Source organism: Theropithecus gelada, chromosome 9, assembly GCF_003255815.1.
Source record: "Theropithecus gelada isolate Dixy chromosome 9, Tgel_1.0, whole genome shotgun sequence".
Lineage (NCBI taxonomy): Eukaryota > Metazoa > Chordata > Mammalia > Primates > Cercopithecidae > Theropithecus > Theropithecus gelada.
The window spans coordinates 64,790,350-64,809,829 of record NC_037677.1 but is presented as its reverse complement, the minus strand read 5'-3'; the positions used below and the strand labels follow the sequence as shown (position 1 = coordinate 64,809,829).

General features: G+C 40.8%; 1 protein-coding gene across 3 annotated transcripts in view; it reads left to right on the top strand.

The window, feature by feature from the left end:
• SUPV3L1 (Suv3 like RNA helicase) overlaps window positions 1-19,480 on the top strand; it is a 29,915-nt gene extending 10,435 nt beyond the window's left edge. For all 3 annotated transcript variants that reach the window (XM_025397494.1, XM_025397495.1, XM_025397493.1), the window contains 11 exons: window positions 155-323; window positions 2,518-2,629; window positions 6,079-6,156; window positions 7,894-7,985; window positions 9,554-9,734; window positions 10,289-10,382; window positions 11,422-11,641; window positions 13,617-13,697; window positions 14,042-14,218; window positions 18,154-18,302; window positions 18,964-19,480. In XM_025397494.1, the coding sequence (XP_025253279.1) occupies window positions 155-323; window positions 2,518-2,629; window positions 6,079-6,156; window positions 7,894-7,985; window positions 9,554-9,734; window positions 10,289-10,382; window positions 11,422-11,641; window positions 13,617-13,697; window positions 14,042-14,218; window positions 18,154-18,302; window positions 18,964-19,399 (1,789 nt within the window). In that variant the 3' untranslated portion in view covers window positions 19,400-19,480. The remainder of the gene's footprint in view (window positions 1-154; window positions 324-2,517; window positions 2,630-6,078; window positions 6,157-7,893; window positions 7,986-9,553; window positions 9,735-10,288; window positions 10,383-11,421; window positions 11,642-13,616; window positions 13,698-14,041; window positions 14,219-18,153; window positions 18,303-18,963) is intronic.

Below are 19,480 nucleotides of genomic sequence, written 5' to 3'. Positions count from 1 at the left end.
TAATGTGGATATTAAACCCATTGTTTAGTTTTTCAAAGACTTGATCTTGTGAATATTAAGAGGATATTTCATTTGGTATTTGTTTCATTTGATACCTTTGCCAGGATGGATTTTGAGGTTAATCGATTAAGCTGTTTACCTACTCATGTTTTAGGTACCCAGATGCTAGAGCCGTGCAGCGGAAGATAATATTTCATTCAGGCCCCACAAACAGTGGAAAGACTTATCACGCAATCCAGAAATACTTCTCAGCAAAGTCTGGAGTGTATTGTGGCCCTCTAAAATTACTGGCACATGAGATCTTCGAAAAGAGTAATGCTGCTGTCAGTATATTACCAAATATTTGCTCATTTTTTTCTTAATTTTCTTTTGTGGTGGGAGTGAGAAAAGATGTTTGTAGTAACTTACTGTTAACAAGAAATTACCATATTTCATTGTATCTAAGCGGCTGTCAATTGTAAGATGTGCCATTATTTTATATACAGTTAAGAAAGAAAAAGATGCTACCAACTGACTCTGACATGCTATCAATTCTAAAGATGCACCTTGATTTCAGAGATACAAAAATGTGAAAACATGTGCCCAGTACAATGAATGAAATACAATATTAAAGAACATTTTACGTATGTAGAGAAATGCAGAAAGTAACGTACAAATAAGCTTGAACCTATTACACCACCTCATCATATCTTAACATTTTGTCATACTTGCTTCACTTACTTTTCTAAGGAATAAAATATTGTTGCTATAGTCAAAACTCTGTAGTCCTTTGTCCCCTCAGAGTTAAGCACTACTCTGTGATATTTAATTTACCTTTTATAGATTAGCCCTCTGGTGCTATCAGCTAAAACTAATGATAAAGACTGAAGCCACCTTTTCAAAACTGAAAGGACTGAAGCCCTGTGGTCTGAGGCATCATTTTCACTAAATGGGCTACATTTTGGTTCATTGTTTTATTATGACTTTATAATGTGAGTTTAACCAGTTTTGGTAGGTAATTTGCATTCTCTCTTTTTTTTTTTTCCTGAACAGTTTGGTAATTTACATACGTAATGTCTCTTTATCTGTAAATACTTGAGTATGTGTTTCCTCAGAACAGACTTTTACACAGGATATTTGTCTGAGGCAGGACATTTAATATTGATAGATTACTCTTACTTAGTACACAGTCCATATTCAGATTTTATCAGTTGACCATTATACCCCATCCTCCACCCTTCCAGGGTTCTTTTCAGGGTCTCACACTGTATTTAGTTGTCACATCTCTAGTTTCCATTAATCTTGGACAGTTCCTCAGTCTTCCTTTGTCTTTCATAACTTGTACATTTTGGAAGACTACAGGTCAGTTGTGTTGTGAACTGTCCCTCAGTTTGGATGTGTCTGATGTTTCCCCATGATTAGATTCAGGCCATTATGATGACCAGCCATCCCAGTTTGCCTAGACTTCTCCAGATTTAGCACCAAGAGTCCTCCATTCTGGGGGACCCAATAGTCCTAGACAAAGCAGAATGATTGATCACCCTGATATAGCATTAATATTGCTCCTTCTCAGGGAATTATAATAGGAGGTCTTTACATTCTTTTTTTTTTTTAAGACGGAGCCTGGAGTGCAGTGGTGCGATCTCGGCTCGCTGCAAACTCCACCTCCACGGTTTACGCCATTCTCCTGCCTCAGCCTCCTGAGTAGCTGGGACTACAGGTGCCTGCCACCATGCCCAGCTAATTTTTTGTATTTTTAGTGGAGATGAGGTTTCACCTGTTAGCCAGGATGGTCTTGATCTCCCAACCTCGTGATCCGCCTGCCTCGGCCTCCCAAAGTGCTGGGATTACAGGTGTGAGCCACTGCTCCCAGCCTGTCTTTACATTCTTAAATTGTATTTATAATGTTCTTCTCGAATATAGAAACAATTCATTTTAATGAAGTCAGATAGTTCAGAGATGTACAAAGTTAAAATGTGAAACTGCTGCAGTGTCTCATGCTTTTGTTACCTGGCTGATTTGAGATGTTTCCAAGTTTCCCCAGGTTGTGTAAGAGAGTGGCTCTTATTTTACTTTGTTTTTTATAAAAGGGAAAAAAGCATTGGGATTTTTTTTTTTTTTTTTTTTTTTTTGAGACAGAGTCTTGCTCTGTCTCCAGGCTGGAGTGCAGTGGCACGATCTCAGCTCACTGCAACCTCCATCTCCCGGTTCAAGTGATTCTCCTGCCTCAGCCTTCTGAGTAGCTGGGACTACAGACACACACCACCACTCCCAGCTAATTTTTGTATTTTTAGTAGAGATGGGGTTTCATCATGTTGGCCAGGATGGTCTCGATCTCTTGACCTTGTGATCCGCCCACCTCAGCCTCCCAAAGTGCTGGGATTACAGTCATGAGCCACCGTGTCCGGCCATGGGAACATTTTGTTTTAACTGTGAAACAAATTAATTTGGTGGTAGTAGAGAGAACACACTGTTAAATATCCAAAACGTATTTTTGCCATTATTTTCAATAATTCTAGTTTTTTTCTGTCTTTCTAGGGTGTGCCATGTGACTTGGTGACAGGTGAAGAGCGTGTGACAGTTCAACCAGATGGGAAACAGGCTTCACATGTTTCTTGTACAGTTGAGATGTGCAGTGTTACAACTCCTTGTATGTATATGCCATTTAAGAAACTGGTTTGGTATTTTTAATTTTTTTTTTTTTCCCCGAGACAGAGTCTTGCTCTGTCACCTGGGCTGGAGTGCAATGGTACTATCTCGGCTCACTGCAACCTCTGCCTCCCCAGTTCAAACAATTCTCCTGCCTCAGCCTCCCAAGTAGCTGGGATTATAGGCGCCTACCACCATGCCTGGCTAATTTTTGTATTTTTGCTAGAGACGGGGTTTCTGCATGTTGGTCAGGCTGGTCTCGAACTCCTGACCTCAGGGATCTGCCCACCTCAGCCTCCCAAAGTACTGGGATTACAGGCGTGAGCTACTGCGCCTGGCTGTGGTATTTTTAATTTTAAAATACACTTGAACATGTGGAATATGATTTTTTTTGTGTGAAGAAAAAATTTTAAAATCTAGAAAAAGAAGAGAATAAGTATGACAAACGTGCGATCCTGCCACCACTGACAAATGCTTGCACCTGAAGTTCTTGCCCTTTTTCTTTGAAAAGAGCTAAAATGTTAATATGTGTAACTGAAATTTCCTTTATACCACTCTCCAGTTTAATTCCTCTCTCCTCTTTTGTTCTAACTGTTAACAGATATTTGGTGTGTATAGTTTTCCTGTCTCTTTTCAGGATATTATATCACTGATATGTATTATTTGTCAATATTCTAGATTGTTGTGTTTTAAAACATTTATGTGATTATTATGTTATTATTGTTATCCCACTTGCTTGTTTACTCCACAAATGTGTTTAGATCTATCTAGTCTTGTTGAAGTATCTATAGCTACATATTTGTAGTTACTTCATTTAAACTGTCTTATAGTATTGCATCTTAGGACTGAAATTATTTGTTACCCATTTGCTAAAGGATATTTAGGTTGTTTAAAATTTTTTCCTGTTATGTGCACTGCCACAATGAGCTTCTATTTAAAGTTGTTTTGTTTTGTTTTTGAGTCAGGGTCTCACTGTGTCACCCAGGCTGAAGTGCAATGGCACAGTCATGGCTTACTGCAGCCTCGACCTCCTGGGCTCAAGCAATCCTTTTGCCTTAGCCTCCCGAGTAGCTACAACTACAGGTGTGAGCCACCACACCCAGCTAATTTTTTATTAATAAATTTTTTGTGGAGATGGGTTCTTAATGTGTTGCCCAGACAGGTCTGTAACTCCTGGCTGTGTGTTCCTCCCACCTAGGCCTCCCAAAGCAGTGGGATTACAGGTATAACCCATCGTGCCTGGCCTTAACATTTAAGTGAAAATTAACTTTTTCCTTATTATGTAAGCAATCATATCTTCGTTATTGAAAATATAAAAATGTAAGCAAGCAAAGAGAAGAAAACAAACATACATAATTTCCCAATCCCATCTATCTGGAATCAACAAGTGTTAAATAACCCTCTGGTATATATTTTCCAGACTTTGTCAATATCTGTGTTCATGTTGTGTATGCATATAGTTATGTGTGCATGGTGGGTGTATATATTAAACAAATAGGAAGGTGCTTTACTATTTGGTTGCTTGCTTTTTTTCATTTTAATAATCAACTTCATGAGATGAATAGTTTTTAAAAAATCAATAGATTATAAAGTAATATATTGTACAATAGCACAGAAGTTTATAAATCAGAATTTCTTCTCTGTGTCCTCTCTTCTAGTCTTGTTTGTACATATCCAGATCACTAAGTACTTTTTTTATTTTTTTGAGACAGGGTCTCACTCCTGTCGTCCAGGTGTGAGTGCAGTGGCACGATCACAGCTCATTGCAGTCGCGACCTCCTGGGCTCAAACAATTCTCCCGCCTCATTAAAAAAATTTTTTTTTTGTAGAGAAGAGGTCTTACTTCGTTGCCCAGGTTGGCCTCGAACTCCCGGGCTCAAGCAATCCACCTCGCCTCAGCCTCCCAAAGTGCTGGGATTACAGGCATGAGCCATCATGTCCAGCCTCAATAAGTAATTTTTAATCTGATGATTTTTCAATATAGAATTAGCTTTCTTTACGTTTCTAAGTATCATTGTAAGTATATTAATTGTATTTTTAAATGTTCTCTTTTCAATTCTGTGGTATTTGGAGAAGAAAGTAAAAATATAATATATGAATTACAGGAATTGGAATAATATATTTGGAAGCATTTTAGCTTTAGAAAATAAAAGGAGACACTACTCTTTGCCATAGTGATAGATTTAAAACCCCTAAGAATAAGCATGGCTGAGGCCCAAGGAATTATTCCTTCTACTTTACTTTCTACTCCTGAGAGCTGCCTGGTTTCCTGTTGTAGAGATGCTTCATTAGTAAATGAAGGGCTGTCACCTCCTTGTTCTGCAGCTTGCCTTCTTCTTTTACTTCTGTCTAGATGTGATAGCTCTCATCAGGCAAATTCCTCAGGCTGTCTCTTAGATTGCAAAAAATAGGACAAGTGGAACTGCTCAGTTTGGGAGGCAGTGTGGTAGAGTATGTAAGAGTATAGACTTGGAGCTGGGTGTGGTGACTTGTGCCTGTTAATTCTGGCTACTTAAGAGATTGAGATGGGAGGATCACTTAAGTTCGAGGCCAGCCTGAAACATAGCAAGACCCCCATCTCTAAAGAAAAAAAAATTTTTTTTTTTGAGCCAGAGTTTTGCTCTGTTGCCCAGGCTGGAATGCAGTAGTGCAATCGTGGCTCACTGCAGCCTCTGCCTCCCAGGTTCAAGTGATTCTCCTGCCTCAGCCACCAGAGTAGCTGGGACTACAGGCGCACACTACCACGCCCGGCTAATTTTTGTATCTTTAGTAGAGACAGGGTTTCACCATGTTGGCCAGGATGGTCTCAATCTCCTGACCTTGTGATCCGCCTGCCTCGGCCTCCCAAGAAAATGTTTTTAAAATTAGCTGGTCATGGTGCTGCGTGCCTGTAGTCCCAGCTACTTGGAAGCTGAGGCAGGAGGATTGCTTGAGCTTAGGAGTTCGAAGTTACAGTGAGCTATGATTGTGTCACTGGACTCAGCCTGTGTGACAGAGTGAGGCACTGTTAGGAAGATCACTTTCAACCCAGGAGTTCAAGGCCATCCTGAGCAACAGTGAGACCCTGTATCTAAATTAAAAAGAAAAAAAAAAGAGTATAGACTTTGGAGCTAGATGGCCTGGGTTTGAATTTCATCTCTACACTTACTTACTGTATAACTTAAGGCAAGTAACTTAATTTCTCTGGGCTTCTGACTTTTCTGTCAAATGGAGATAGTGATAATACTTAACCTCATAGATTTGTTGTGAGGATTAAGGAGGAGGTACTTAAGAGGAGGTAAAACACTAAAACACTTAGAACAAACCTGCCAAAACACTTAGAACAAAGAACCCAGTAAGTGGTGGTGATGGTGGTGGTGGCGATGGTGATGCTTGAATTTTGGTATTGGAATTTGTTTATAATACTATTTAAGTAGATGTTATTGCTCACATTAACTTTTTAATTTTCAGATGAAGTGGCTGTAATTGATGAAATTCAAATGATTAGAGATCCAGCCAGAGGATGGGCCTGGACCAGAGCACTTCTAGGTTGGTGGTGGTAATGCCATAAAACCCGAACTTCATGACATCTGCACTGAGATGCATTTTTATCTGCTTGCCATTGCCAAATAGAGTCACCTAGAACCTTTCATTTGACACAAAAAAGTCAACTAAGTATTAGTTTTTATTTTCTAAATATTATTTTAATAATGGGAAATCCATTTTTTCCTGTGCTAAAACTAGCATAACTATGTAATTAAAGTTAAAATGTTAAAATCTCATATTTACACAACTACAATTTATGTTTTGGTGTGTTTCATGCTAGTCTTTTTTTTTTTTTTTTTGTATGTGCATATGGTGTTTTGAGAACATCTAATTTTGTATCTTTTGTTCAGTTCTGTTTTTCATGTGATATTTTTCATATTACATATTAATATGATCACATATCTCTGTTGAAGGGCAATACCGTAATTTGCTCCATAGAGTTGGACCTTTTTTTCCCTATTACTAATAAGGCTGCAGTAAAAATCTTTGTGGCCAAAGCTTTTTATTTTTTGAGACAGGGTCTTGCTCTGATGCCCAGGTTGGAGTGTGGTGGCACAGTTGTGGCTTACTGCAACCTTGACCTCCTGGGCTCAAGCAGTCCTCCCATCTCAGTCTCCCGAGTAGCTGGAATGACAGCTGTTTGCCAACGTGCCCCTGGTTAATTTTTAAATTTTTTGTAAAGACAGAGTCTCCGTATGTTTCCCAGGCTGGTCTTGAACTCCTGGGCTCAAACACTCTTCCCACAGCCTCCCCAGATGCTGGGATTATAGGCATGAGCCACTTCACCCAGATTATTTTCTTTTTTAAAAATTATTTCTTTAGAATAGCCTCCTGTAAGTGGAGTTCTTGAGGTCCATAGACATAAATGAAAATTTCTGCTACTCGATGTTGGAGTGAATTTTTGATCATGTTTTAGGGCAGGTGTTTTCAAATTTAAAAACAAATAGCTGAACGTGGCTGGGTGCGGTGGCTCAGGTCTGTAATCCCAGCACTTTGGGAGGCTGAGGTGGGCAGATTGCCTGAGGCAAGGAATTCAAGACCAGCTTGGCCAACATGGCGAAACCCCATCTCTACTAAAAATATAAAAATTAACCAGGCATGGTGGCGCATGCCTGTAATCCCAGCTGCTTCAGAGACTGAGGCACAAGAATCACTTGAGCCTGGAAAGGAGATGTTGCAGTGAACCACGGTGAACCGAGATCATACCACTGCACTCCAGCCTAGGCGACAAAGCAAGACTCTGTCTCATGAAAGAAAAAAAAAAAAAGCTGAACTCTTTTTTTAAACAAAGAATATACATTGAAACCTGTTATGTAAAGTAGATGGAAGTGTATCTGCTCAGGGATAAGGAGCTTGGAGTTTCTTCTGCCCTCCAACCCCCAACCTCTGAGGTACCTCAGCGATTCCATGGATCCTAATTTGAAAAACACAAGTATAGGACCTATGTTCAGTACTAAACATCCAAATGCCAGCTTGTAATCTTGGCTGGTGTCACTCTGCTAGAGTTGAAACCTTGGCCAAAGCAATTTAAAAGGCCTGAGATTAATAAAAATTGGATAATCTTGGCCCACTAGAAGTGGGTGGTTATTTCGAGGTTTGCATCAGAGATAATATTTTTGAAAATACTTGGTAAGGTTGTAAAGCAATATGTCAGCCAACGTAAAGTACTTTAGCTATGTAAAATGTTGCATATTTAATTATAAATCTTTAAAATTAAGAAACCCAGTTTTGCATTGACAGGACTCTGTGCTGAAGAAGTTCATTTGTGTGGAGAACCTGCTGCTATTGACCTGGTGACGGAGCTTATGTACACAACGGGGGAGGAAGTGGAGGTATTCGATTAGATGCTTTGGTCTCCAGGTAGCATATCAAATAGTCCAGAGTACCTAGGTAGTGGCTTCAGAGGCCCTAGATAATGCCAATGTCAGAACTTAACTAAAAAGAAAGCTTCATTTTCTTGTGATCAACTAGATCATATATATTTGATTGAACCTCATGATCTGAAGTTCTGACAGAGTGGTCATCATACCCTAAGTCTTCCAAGAGTACAGGAAATTCTTCACTTCTTGACAAAACCTTCTGGGGCTTGAGTAGATCTCTTCAAATTAAATAAATCAGTATTATTAGAAGTTTGAGACCCACCAAGTTCATCATTTTCAAAGTCTTGTATGTCAGATATTGGGGCCTTTGATACACATCTAATTGCCAGACACAGTTTATATTCCTTTTTCAGATTCTTAGAGTTGGAAGTAACTGGTTTCCTTTTAATCCTTCTTCTCTTTTTCTTTACCAGAGTTCTATGATAAAATGAAGTATTATTATTATTATTATTAGAAACAAGGTCTCACTCTGTTACCCAGGCTGGAGTGCTGTGGTGCAGTCACAACTCACTGCAGCCTCAGCCTTCTGGACTCAAGTGATCCTCCCACTTCAGCCTCCCAAATAGCTGGGACTACAGGTGTTTGTTTGCCACCACACCCGTCTAATTTTTTATTTTTTTGTGCAGAGGGCATCTCACTATGTTACCAAGGCTGGTCTCGAACTCCAGTGCTTAAGCAGTTCTCCTACCTTGGCCTCCCAAAGTGCTGGGATTATAAGCATAAACCAAGGAAATAGTTTTGAATTTGCCTGTTATTTTAGTTTTTTGCTCAGTTTTCAAGGAGAGATAGTGGAATATAGTAGAAGAAATTTTGGAGTCCATTCTGTGTTTTGCCATTCTTAGCTTTGCATTCTTTCTCTCTTTTTCTTTTTTTTTTTTTTCTGAGACGGAGTTTCAGTTTCCCAGGCTGGTGTGCAGTGGCGCGATCTCGGCTCACTGTAAGCTCCGCCTCCCGGGTTCACGCCATCCTCCTCCCTCAGCCTCCTGAGTAGCTGGCACTACAGGCACCTGCCACTATGCCTGGCTAATTTTTCTGTATTTTTAATGGAGACGGGGTTTCACTGTGTTAGCCGGGATGATCTTGATCTCCTGACCTTATGATCTGCCTGTCTCGGCCTCCCAAAGTGAGCTTTGCATTCTTTAGACAAGTCACAGGTGAGACTTGCAAAATGTGCCTCAGATGTTAATTTTTTATTGGGCTCAGTTTTACTGTTATATAAAATGGAAATAGCAGTTAATAACCTTTCTGAACTTAACACATTGCCATGAAAATGAAATATATGAGAAAAAGCTTTGAAAATGTATGAAACACTGTGTTTCATCTTATTACTTTAGAGATGCCAATGAGAAGTGATGGTAACACTTAAAATAACAAAATAAATGTTTTTCTGTGTTTTCTTTTGAAAAAAATTGGTACTTATCAGTTTTTAGCTTAACTGCATTGCAAGCTTTTCACTTAATTACTAGTCACAAGAAGTTGAGTTGGGTGTGTCACTTTGCCATTTCATGTCTTTATTGTAGGTTCGAGACTATAAGAGGCTTACCGCCATTTCCGTGCTGGACCATGCACTAGAATCTTTAGATAACCTTCGGCCTGGGGACTGCATTGTCTGTTTTAGCAAGAATGATATTTATTCTGTGAGTCGGCAGATTGAAATTCGAGGATTAGAATCAGCTGTTATATATGGCAGTCTCCCACCTGGTAATTATTGACTTTCATCATGACAAGATATGAAATCTCCTATCTTTGCAATTTATGTTGAGATATGTATAAAAAACATAGTAAACAATATTGAATTAAGCTGCTTGATTGTATTGGTAATTTGTTAAACATCATATAAAATAAATAATTTTCTGTTTCATTTAGTGGAAATAGAAGTATTTTCATTATAGTTCTTGTTAGTTGCTGCTATTATTAGACCGTATCTTAAATGTTGAGTTTACTAATATTTTCTTACAGAAATGTCATTGAAATCTGGACTTGACCATGTCCTTTTAAGTTGTAGTCCTGAAATCTGTGTCCTCAGGAATAAGTCTAGTGTGGTGGGGGATTGTGTTGCTATATGACGGAGTATTTGAAGGAATGGATGTAAAGGATAAGTAGCTCCTTGAGGATATAAAGAAATAAAGTTTGAAACAGTAAAGGTTTTATCATTAAAAATGGGAAGAACACGAGTGAGGGTTTCCAAGATGTACTTAGCTCGATGTAATAAAACACTGAGAACACTGATTTAACATAAATTGTTCTTGTTTTAGGGACCAAACTTGCTCAAGCAAAAAAGTTTAATGATCCCAATGACCCATGCAAAATCTTGGTTGCTACAGATGCAATTGGCATGGGACTTAATTTGTAAGTAATTTGTTTTTAATAAACATGAATATTCAGTGAGTTGAATGGTGGTTTTTTGTTTTTCAATTTTCTAATTGGCATTAATGACCAAACACTTTGATTTGGGAGAATAAATATTATAGGCTAGATTTGAGATTTATCCATAAAAAGAAAATATTAAATAGTGCCAGGACTTTTTTTAGGGACAGGGTCTTGCTCTGTTACCCACGCTGGAGTGCAGTGATCCAATTGTAGCTCAGTGCAGTTTTGAACTCCTGGGCCCTAGCGATCCTCCTGCCTCAACCTCCAGAGTAGCTGGGACCACAGGTACACTCCACAAAGCCTGGTTAATTTTTTATTTTTTTGTTGCCCAAGCTAGTCTCTAACTCCTGGCCTCCAGTGATCTCACCTCAGCCTCCCAAAGTCCTAGGATTGCAGGCATGAGCCACTACACTCGGCCCACACTAGGACGTTTGAGTGCTGCCCTCCACTACTGCTAACCTATCATACTATGTCACTTTATTTTCAGTTTTTCAGTCAGGTGTCCAAGTGCCTAGTATGCATGTGGGGCTAGTTATTATCTCTCAATGAAAACAATGTTAAGCCTAAATATTATTTATTTATGTATTTATTTATTTTTGAGACAGTCTCACTCTGTGCCCCATGCTGGAGTACAGTGGTATGATCATGGCTCACTGCAGCTTCAAACTCCTGGGCTCAAGCAGTCCTCCTGCCTCAGCCACCCAAGTACTAGAGCTACAGGCACACACCAACGTACCCAGCTGATGTTTTTAATTTTTTGTAGAGACCTGGGTCTTGCTATGTTGCCCAGGCTGGTTTTGAACTCCTCGCCTCAAAACAATCCTCCTGCCCCAGCCTCCCAGAGTGCTGGGATTATGGATGCGAGCCACTGTGCCAGACGTTCCTTAATTTTTTAAGTGGCAGTCAAGCTTAGGTTGCAAGAGGACCTAAGCTAGTATTGGAGTGAGCATTATGCAGTGACCCAAGTATTGGAGAGTTTTTCATACAGTCTGCAGGATCACTTTTATTTCTGTTTCAGGAGCATAAGGAGAATTATTTTTTACTCCCTTATAAAGCCCAGTATCAATGAAAAGGGAGAGAAAGAACTGGAACCAATCACCACCTCTCAAGCCCTGCAGATTGCTGGCAGAGCTGGCAGATTCAGCTCGCAATTTAAAGAAGGAGAGGTCACAACAATGAATCACGAAGATCTCAGTTTATTAAAGGAAATTTTGAAGAGGCCTGTGGATCCTATAACGGTAAGGTGTAACATGTTAATTACTACTTCTCTGTGGAGGACAGTCATTCTTTCCCTCACCCACCATCCAGACTCTCGTCTCAGACACATTTCTGGATACAGACATAAGTGAAAGAAAGTTTTGTGCCATGAAAACTGCATTTAAAAAAGCCCTACTTTATTGCTTTGGAGAGCCATGGAGATCCTTTGATCAGAGAATGGTATGCAAGTGAAGGTCCAGATTGACAAAGTTTAGTGAGCCTGATTTGCCTTTAGTTCCTTCTGGAATCTAGCAGCGGGAAGGAACAGGGAGGAAAGCAGTTGCTTCAGCTGAGCACACAGAGCTACATTAGTGGGCTGAAAAATGACCAGAAGCCTGAATACAGACGAAACCCTTGAGTATGGGGCAAAAACAGCCCTAAACAATACAACTTCATCCAGTGAGGAGGTGGTTAAATTTTGGTTGATATTAGTTAATGAGTTACAATTGTACATATTTGAAACAAACTTTCTATTAATAGTTCAAATTTAAAGTTGCCTGGAAAATTCACTTACATGGCTTATCTCATTTGTCCGTGACATTAGATGAAGGGGAATATAGACATGAGATCATGCAGGGAGAAGCTTCCAGGGGAAGGCTGTGCTAGAATCATTTCTGTAACTTATTAGCAGTACAGTTAGGTTCGTGGGTGGCTCCCGTGACCTCCCTGCCTCCCTCCTGGGCACCTCATGTCTTGAACTCTTCTTCCCTCATGACTAATCTCTCTTGCCTCTTTTCCTCTTTGTCTTTTTCATTCACTTTCTCTCTCTCTGTTTCATGCTTCATTCCTTATACTTACCTGTGGCCGTGTCTAAGCACTGTAATGTGCAGTGAAGAGAACTCACTTCCAGTTCAAAAATGCTCTCATGTCTTTCTAGATGTGTGTATGTATGTTAGTTTTATGGCCTTAGTTAAAGTGACTGGGTTTTTCTTATTCATTTTAATTCAGTGAGGAGAATTGAGACATGGAAAATAGTTTTACCCTGGAAAACAGATTTTTCTTTCCTTTTTTTTTTGAGATAGTGTTTCACTCTGTTACTCAGGCTTCAGTGCCGTGGCATGATCATAGCCCACTGTAACCTCAATCTCCTGAGCTCAGGAGGTCCTCACACCTCAGCCTCTTGAGCAGCTGGGACTTTAGGTGCTCACCACCATGCTTGGCTAATTTTTAAAATAAATTTTGTAGAGATGGGATCTCCTTATGTTGCCCAGGCTGATCTTGAACTATTGTCCTCAAGTGATCCTCCCACCTTGGCCTCCCAAAGTGTTGGGATTAGAGGCATGAGTCACACCACCTGGCCATAAAATCTTTTTTTTTTTTTTTTTTTTTTTTTGCTTTTTGAGACGGAGTCTTGCTCTGTTGCCAGGCTGGAGTGCAGTAGCGCGATCTCGGCTCACTGCAAGCGCCACCTGCTGGGTTCAAGCAATTCTCGTGCCTCAGCCTCCAGAGTAGCTGGGATTACAGGCGCCCGCCACCACGCCCAGCTAATTTTTGCATTTTTAATAGAGACGGGATTTCACTATGTTGGGTAGGATGGTCTCGATCTCCTGACCTCGTGATCTGCCTACCTCGGCCTCCCAAAGTGCTGGGATTACAGGCGTGAGCCACCGCGCCCGGCCCATAAAATCGTTTTTTATACGCTGTCAGATCATCATAGGTTTTAGAAATATGACTAAAATGTAAGCAAAAGATAATTTCTCAGTAGCCATAATCTTTCATTTTTACTAAATCATCTCATCAGCTTTTCTAATTGGTAATAAATGGTAAAATGATATATTTTCTTTTACTCAAACTCTTGGCATTTACTTCATTTGGTGAGAGTTTAGCTTGAATGTATTTATTTGGTGAGAGCTTAGCCTGAATAGGACTTTATCATGCAATAACTTAAGAAAATTTGTCGTTTTTTTTTTTTTTTTTTTTAAATCAGCTTATGATTGTTTTTTCTTTTACTAAAAGGCAGCTGGTCTTCATCCAACTGCTGAGCAGATTGAAATGTTTGCCTACCATCTCCCTGATACAACACTTTCCAATCTCATTGTAAGTGGAAACTCCCTTTCGAATCTCTTCTAAAAATGTTGATATGTCAAGTGATTACTGCTTAACCTCATGAGCATGAATGGATAGTCTGCCTTTGAGAAGTTGCTATTTATAAAATTTATTTTACAAGCGAAAACTTTTTCTCAAAATCTTTTGGGACTTTAGTCTTGAGGAATTTCCTCTCAGTATTTCAGGTGGGGAAGGATACGAGGGAGTGATTAAAGCAAGCCTTTATGGAAGTTTGTTCTGGATTAAAGAGATTGCCTTTTATAGGCTTGAGTGTTATTCATTGTTCATTTTAATTGACTTAGGCAGTCCAGTAATTTCATGTCTTTTTTCCCCAGGATATTTTTGTAGACTTTTCACAAGTTGATGGGCAGTATTTTGTCTGCAATATGGATGATTTTAAATTTTCTGCAGAGTTGATCCAGCATATTCCATTAAGTCTGCGAGTGAGGTATATTTTCTGCACGGCCCCTATCAACAAGAAGCAGCCTTTTGTGTGCTCTTCACTGTTACAGGTAAGCCTTTATCTTTAAGATATTTTGAGTTCCTTCAGGTTCATACAGTTTCCCCAAACAGTACTTTGTTATTCAACATAAAACAATTAGAAGAGTACTCTGTAATATGAGAGACTTTGTAAAAACTTAAATAGGGATTAATAGTAGCAATAGTGTTCAGTTTTCTTTTTTTTTTTTGAGACGGAGTCTTGCTCTGTCGCCCAGGCTGGAGTGCAGTGGCCGGCTCTCAGCTCACTGCAAGCTCCGCCTCCTGGTTTCACGCCATTCTCCTGCCTCAGCCTCCCGAGTAGCTGGGACTACAGGCATCCGCCACCTCGCCTGGCTAGTTTTTTGTATTTTTTTTAGTAGAGACGGGGTTTCACCGTGTTAGCCAGGATGGTCTTGATCTCCTGACCTCGTGATCCGCCCGTCTCGGCCTCCCAAAGTGCTGGGATTACAGGCTTGAGCCACCGTGCCCAGCCGTGTTCAGTTTTCTTAAGTGTAAAGCACTGAGCCAGGAGTTACTGTCTTGTATGAGCACCATGCCAGGGATCTAGCCCCTTTTTACTCGTTTGAGCAGGGATGCAAATCTCTGACTTCTGAGAAGCACAGGATTCCTGGGGGCCAGGAAGAACAGTGGACACTGAACTTCCTGCCCCGACTTGCTGTTCTCTCACCTCTCTGGGACCTTGCCCGCCCTATTTCCTCTGCTTTGCATGCTCTCCCCACCCCACTAAACCCAAAGGCCTCCCCTTCTCTGAATCTTGTCCTGACTCACTGAGGTTCATTGCCATTTCCTCTGTAGGCCTGAGCATTCTGCATACGAGCTATATTCTAATCGAATCTATCTCTAAACTTATTTTTTAAATAAAGTAAATAGTCCAGTGCTGTGGCTTATGCCTGTAATCCCAGCACTTTGGGAGGCCAAGGCAGGAAGGCCAACTCTGCTTAAGCCTAAGAGTTCGAGAACATCTCCAGCAACATAGCAAGACTCTGTCCTTTAAAAAAAAAAAAATTACATAAATAATACATACATTCTCTTTATACAAAATGAAAACATTACAGATAGCTTAAATGTGGCTCCCTCCCAATCTTAGTCCTCTGAAATAACTACTTGTGTAAGTTTGTGTGTATCTTTGCAGACTGTTTTTCACTACGTTTGCCTACGTGCATGTTCATATGGAAACACTAGATTTGTAAGGGTGCGTTTCCCTGTAAAAAATTATCTTTTGTGTTTTGAGACAGAGTCTTACTCTGTCGCTCAGGCTGGAGTGCAGTGGTGCCATCTCGGCTCACTGCAACCTCTGCCTCCTGGATTCAAGCGATTCTTGTGCCTCAGCCTCCTGAGTATCTGGGCTTACAGGCACGTGCCATGCCTGGCTAATTTTTTTATATTTTGTAGAGGCAGGGTTTTGCCATGTTCCCCAGGCTGATCACGAACTCCTGAGCTCAAGCAGTCCACCCGCCTCAGCCTCCCAAAGTGCTAGGATTACAGGCATGAGCCATTGTGCCCAGCCCCATCAACGTTATCTTAATGAATTACTCACAACTTGCCTTTTCTTTTTCTCTTAACAATATGTGTTAGAGACCTTCCATGTCCAGATGTTTACCTAGAAAATATGTTTCTTAGAGCTGGCATTTGTGAAAAACTTAGCTAGCATAAGGTTGAAGTTTATGGAACAATCTTAAACTGCTGTAAACTGACCTGAGTGGAACTCAGTCCCATGGCCTTGGCCCCATTCACACCATCCTTTAAAGAGCTATTCTAGTGAATAGAAGCTCTTTACTAAAGTGTAGGGAGTCTCTGGAACGTGCAGGTCAACAGTTGCTTGTTTTCTTAAGGTCTCGCTATGTTGCCCAGGCTGCAGTGCAGTGGCGCAATCATAGCTCACTGTAACCCCAAACTCCTGGGCTCAGGCGATCCTTCCACCTCAGCCTCCTGAGTAGCTAGGACTACAGGTGTGCGCCATGATGCGCTGTGTGTTTTCTTTTTGAGATGAAGTCTCCCTCTGTTGCCCCAGCTGGAGTGCAGTGGCATGAACTTGGCTCACTGCAACCTCCGCCTCCCAGGTTCAAGTGATTCTCCTGTCTCAGCCTCCCAAGTAGCTGGGATTACAGGTGCCCGCCACCACGCCTGGCTAATTTTTTGTATTTTTAGTAGAGATGGGGTTTCACCATGTTGGCCAGGCTGGTCTCAAACTCCTGACCTCAAGTAATCCACCCACCTTGGCCTCCCAAAGTGCTAGGATTATAGGCGTGAGCCACCTTGCCTGGCCGCTCCATGTGTTTTCTGTTTGAAAATTAGAATATGAAATCTAGAGGCTTTTCCTTTTTTCTTGATCTTTGTCATTACTGAACTATGAAAGAGCTCAATCACACTGATGACTTACCATGCCCCTTAGGACTGTGATTTGGAAGCTGTGCTCCATGGAGCTCCTTTAGGGCCAGCTGCTGGATGGATGGATGGATGGATGGATGGATGGGCGGGCGGGCGGGCATCTCTCCCTGCCCTCTCTGCATAACTCCTTACTTAGCTCTTTTATGTATTGGGCTTCCATTAGTTGTCTGTGGCCAAAAAAAATTAGAGCTACTGCCTTTATAAGATAACTTGAGAACTCATGCTTGGCCTGTCCTGCCTGGCAGGCAGTGTGGTCACATTTCTGTCTTTTATGGCTATCCTACTTGGCATTTATTAAACTTAGCAGAGTGGACCAGACTGAATTTAACACAATTGTGGCATTATTTAAACACAGTTGATCTAAAACTACTCTTCCTCTCTGAAGTATTGACCTTGTTTAGGTTAAGCATTTAGAGATAATTTCCCCTAATTAGGAAATGAATCATTTGAAATCAGCTTGAATCTTGAAGCTGAAGATTCTATGTAAACCCTTGCTTGAGGGGTCTTACTGTGTGGTTGTATGTCTATCTTCTGTAGTACAGGTGATGTATAATATTGCCTAATGTCTGGAATGCAACATGGTTTTCAAAGCACATTCCCCAGCAGTGTCTTGTGGTTCAAGACAGGGCTGTGGTGTCTCATGTTACCAGTGAGGAAGCTGAAGCACAGAGTGGTGACTTGGCCAAAGCCACACAGCTCGCAGGAGGCAGAGCCAAGATTGACTTCCGACCAGCCTTGCACCAGGCCACCTCAGAGGGATTCTATATAATAAGGGAGAACATTAACAAGATAAACTTAAGCTCGTATTTGAGGTTATAGGACTATTACATAATGAGATAGAAATAGGAGTCTTCAGGTACTGTCTGTCCATAGCTTAGAACATCACATATTCCTAAATAAGAGTTAACAGACAGGCCCTGGAAAGTTAGTCCTTCTACAGCTCTTCTTTTTTTTTTTTTTAAACTGCTCCTTGTGAAGCAGGGATACTCTATAGGTTGTGTGCCCAGAGTAGCCCTTGAACTTCTGTTGCACGTATTATTACCCTGGTTTTAGAAAAAGAAGGAAATCATCTTTTTTTTTTTTTTTTTTTTTTTCTTTCTCCAGATGGTCTCACGCTGCTGGAGTGCAGTGGCACGATCATGGCTCACTGCAGCCTTGACCTCCCCGGGCTCAGTAATCCTCCACCTCAGCTTCCTGAGGAGTAGATGGAATCACAGGCACACACCACCATGCCCAGCTAATTCTTTGTGTTTTTTATAGAGATGGGGTTTCTCCATGTTGCCCCAGCTGGTCTCGAACTCCTGGGCTCAAGTGATCTACCTGCTTCAGCCTCCCAGAGTGCTGGGATTATAGACGTGAGCCACTGTACCTGGCCTTATAAAGTATTAAATGTTCTTAACAAAGGAGAAAAGTACAAAGGAGAAAAGAAACCACCTGTCTATTGAAATACAACCACAATTAATGTTTTTGTTTTGCTTCCTTATTTTTTCTCTTTCTAATTGTAGACTTAAGGGAATTCTGACACTTCTATGAAACTCTTTTCCTCTTTCCCTCTCAGTTTGCCAGGCAGTATAGCAGGAATGAGCCCCTGACCTTTGCATGGTTACGCCGATACATCAAATGGCCTTTACTTCCACCTAGGAATATTAAAGACCTCATGGATCTTGAAGCTGTGCACGATGTCTTGGATCTTTACCTGTGGCTAAGGTACCAACATTTTTCCTTTATGTGCTCTCATTTTTCTAGTAGGACAAATTAAAGGTTTTATGAATTTGTTTTTCTATTTCAAATTATGGACATATTTGCAAGATGCTCTATATTATGTCTGTTGTCCATAAAGGCAGTTCAACTGATGGAATGGTTTATACCCATTCCAAAAATGACTTGAGTTATTACAATTCTAGTTAAGTTGGCTGGGTGAGAAGGAAGGTCCACTGGACTCTTGCTGGTCAAAGGACGGTCCTTGGACCAAAAGCACTGGTATCACCTGGGAGCTTGTTAGAACTAAGGAGTATCAGGCCCATCCCTGACTTGATCAGATTCTGCATTTTAACAAGATCCCTGGGTGATTCACTTGTCCATTATCATTTGAGAAGTCCTGTTCTAGGCCAGTGATTCTTAAAGGAGGGGCATGTCCCTCTCTAGGAGTATATCAGAGTCTGTTGAGGTATAGTGCTGACCCTCCCTCAGGATGACATATTCCTCGGATGTGTGGGGGCAGAAATAAAGGTTGAGCAAAGGCACTGAAGAGAGTTTGCAAAAAGAACATTTAGAATTAATCAATGTCAAGATGTAGGTGTGCCATTGAGAGTAGTCCAGTGACTGCAGTAAGAGCTGTTGCCATAATGCTAATGTGTCTTTTTCCCAGCTACCGATTTATGGATATGTTTCCAGATGCCAGCCTTATTCGAGATCTCCAGAAGGAACTAGATGGTATTATCCAAGATGGTGTGCACAATATCACTAAATTGATTAAAGTGTCTGAGAAGCATAAGCTGTTGAATTTGGAGAGCTTTCCATCAGTGAGCCAGTCACGATTGTCAGGAACCTTAAAGAGCCAAGCTAGAAGGACACGCGGCACCAAAGCGCTAGGGAGTAAAGCTACTGAGCCACCCAGCGCCAATGCAGGAGAGCTGTCCCTTGCTTCCAGATTGGTGCAGCAAGGACTCCTCACTCCAGACATGCTGAAACAGCTAGAAAAAGAGTGGATGACACAACAGACTGAACGCAGCAAAGAAAGAACGGAGTCTGGGACTCATCCAAAAGGGATGAGAAGAAAGAAGAAGGAACCTGATTCGGACTAGTTTTCTGTTCCTGGTTTTGTTTGTTTTTTTTTTTCTTTTTTTAAATTTAATTTTGCAAATAAAAATCTATTTTGAATCCTT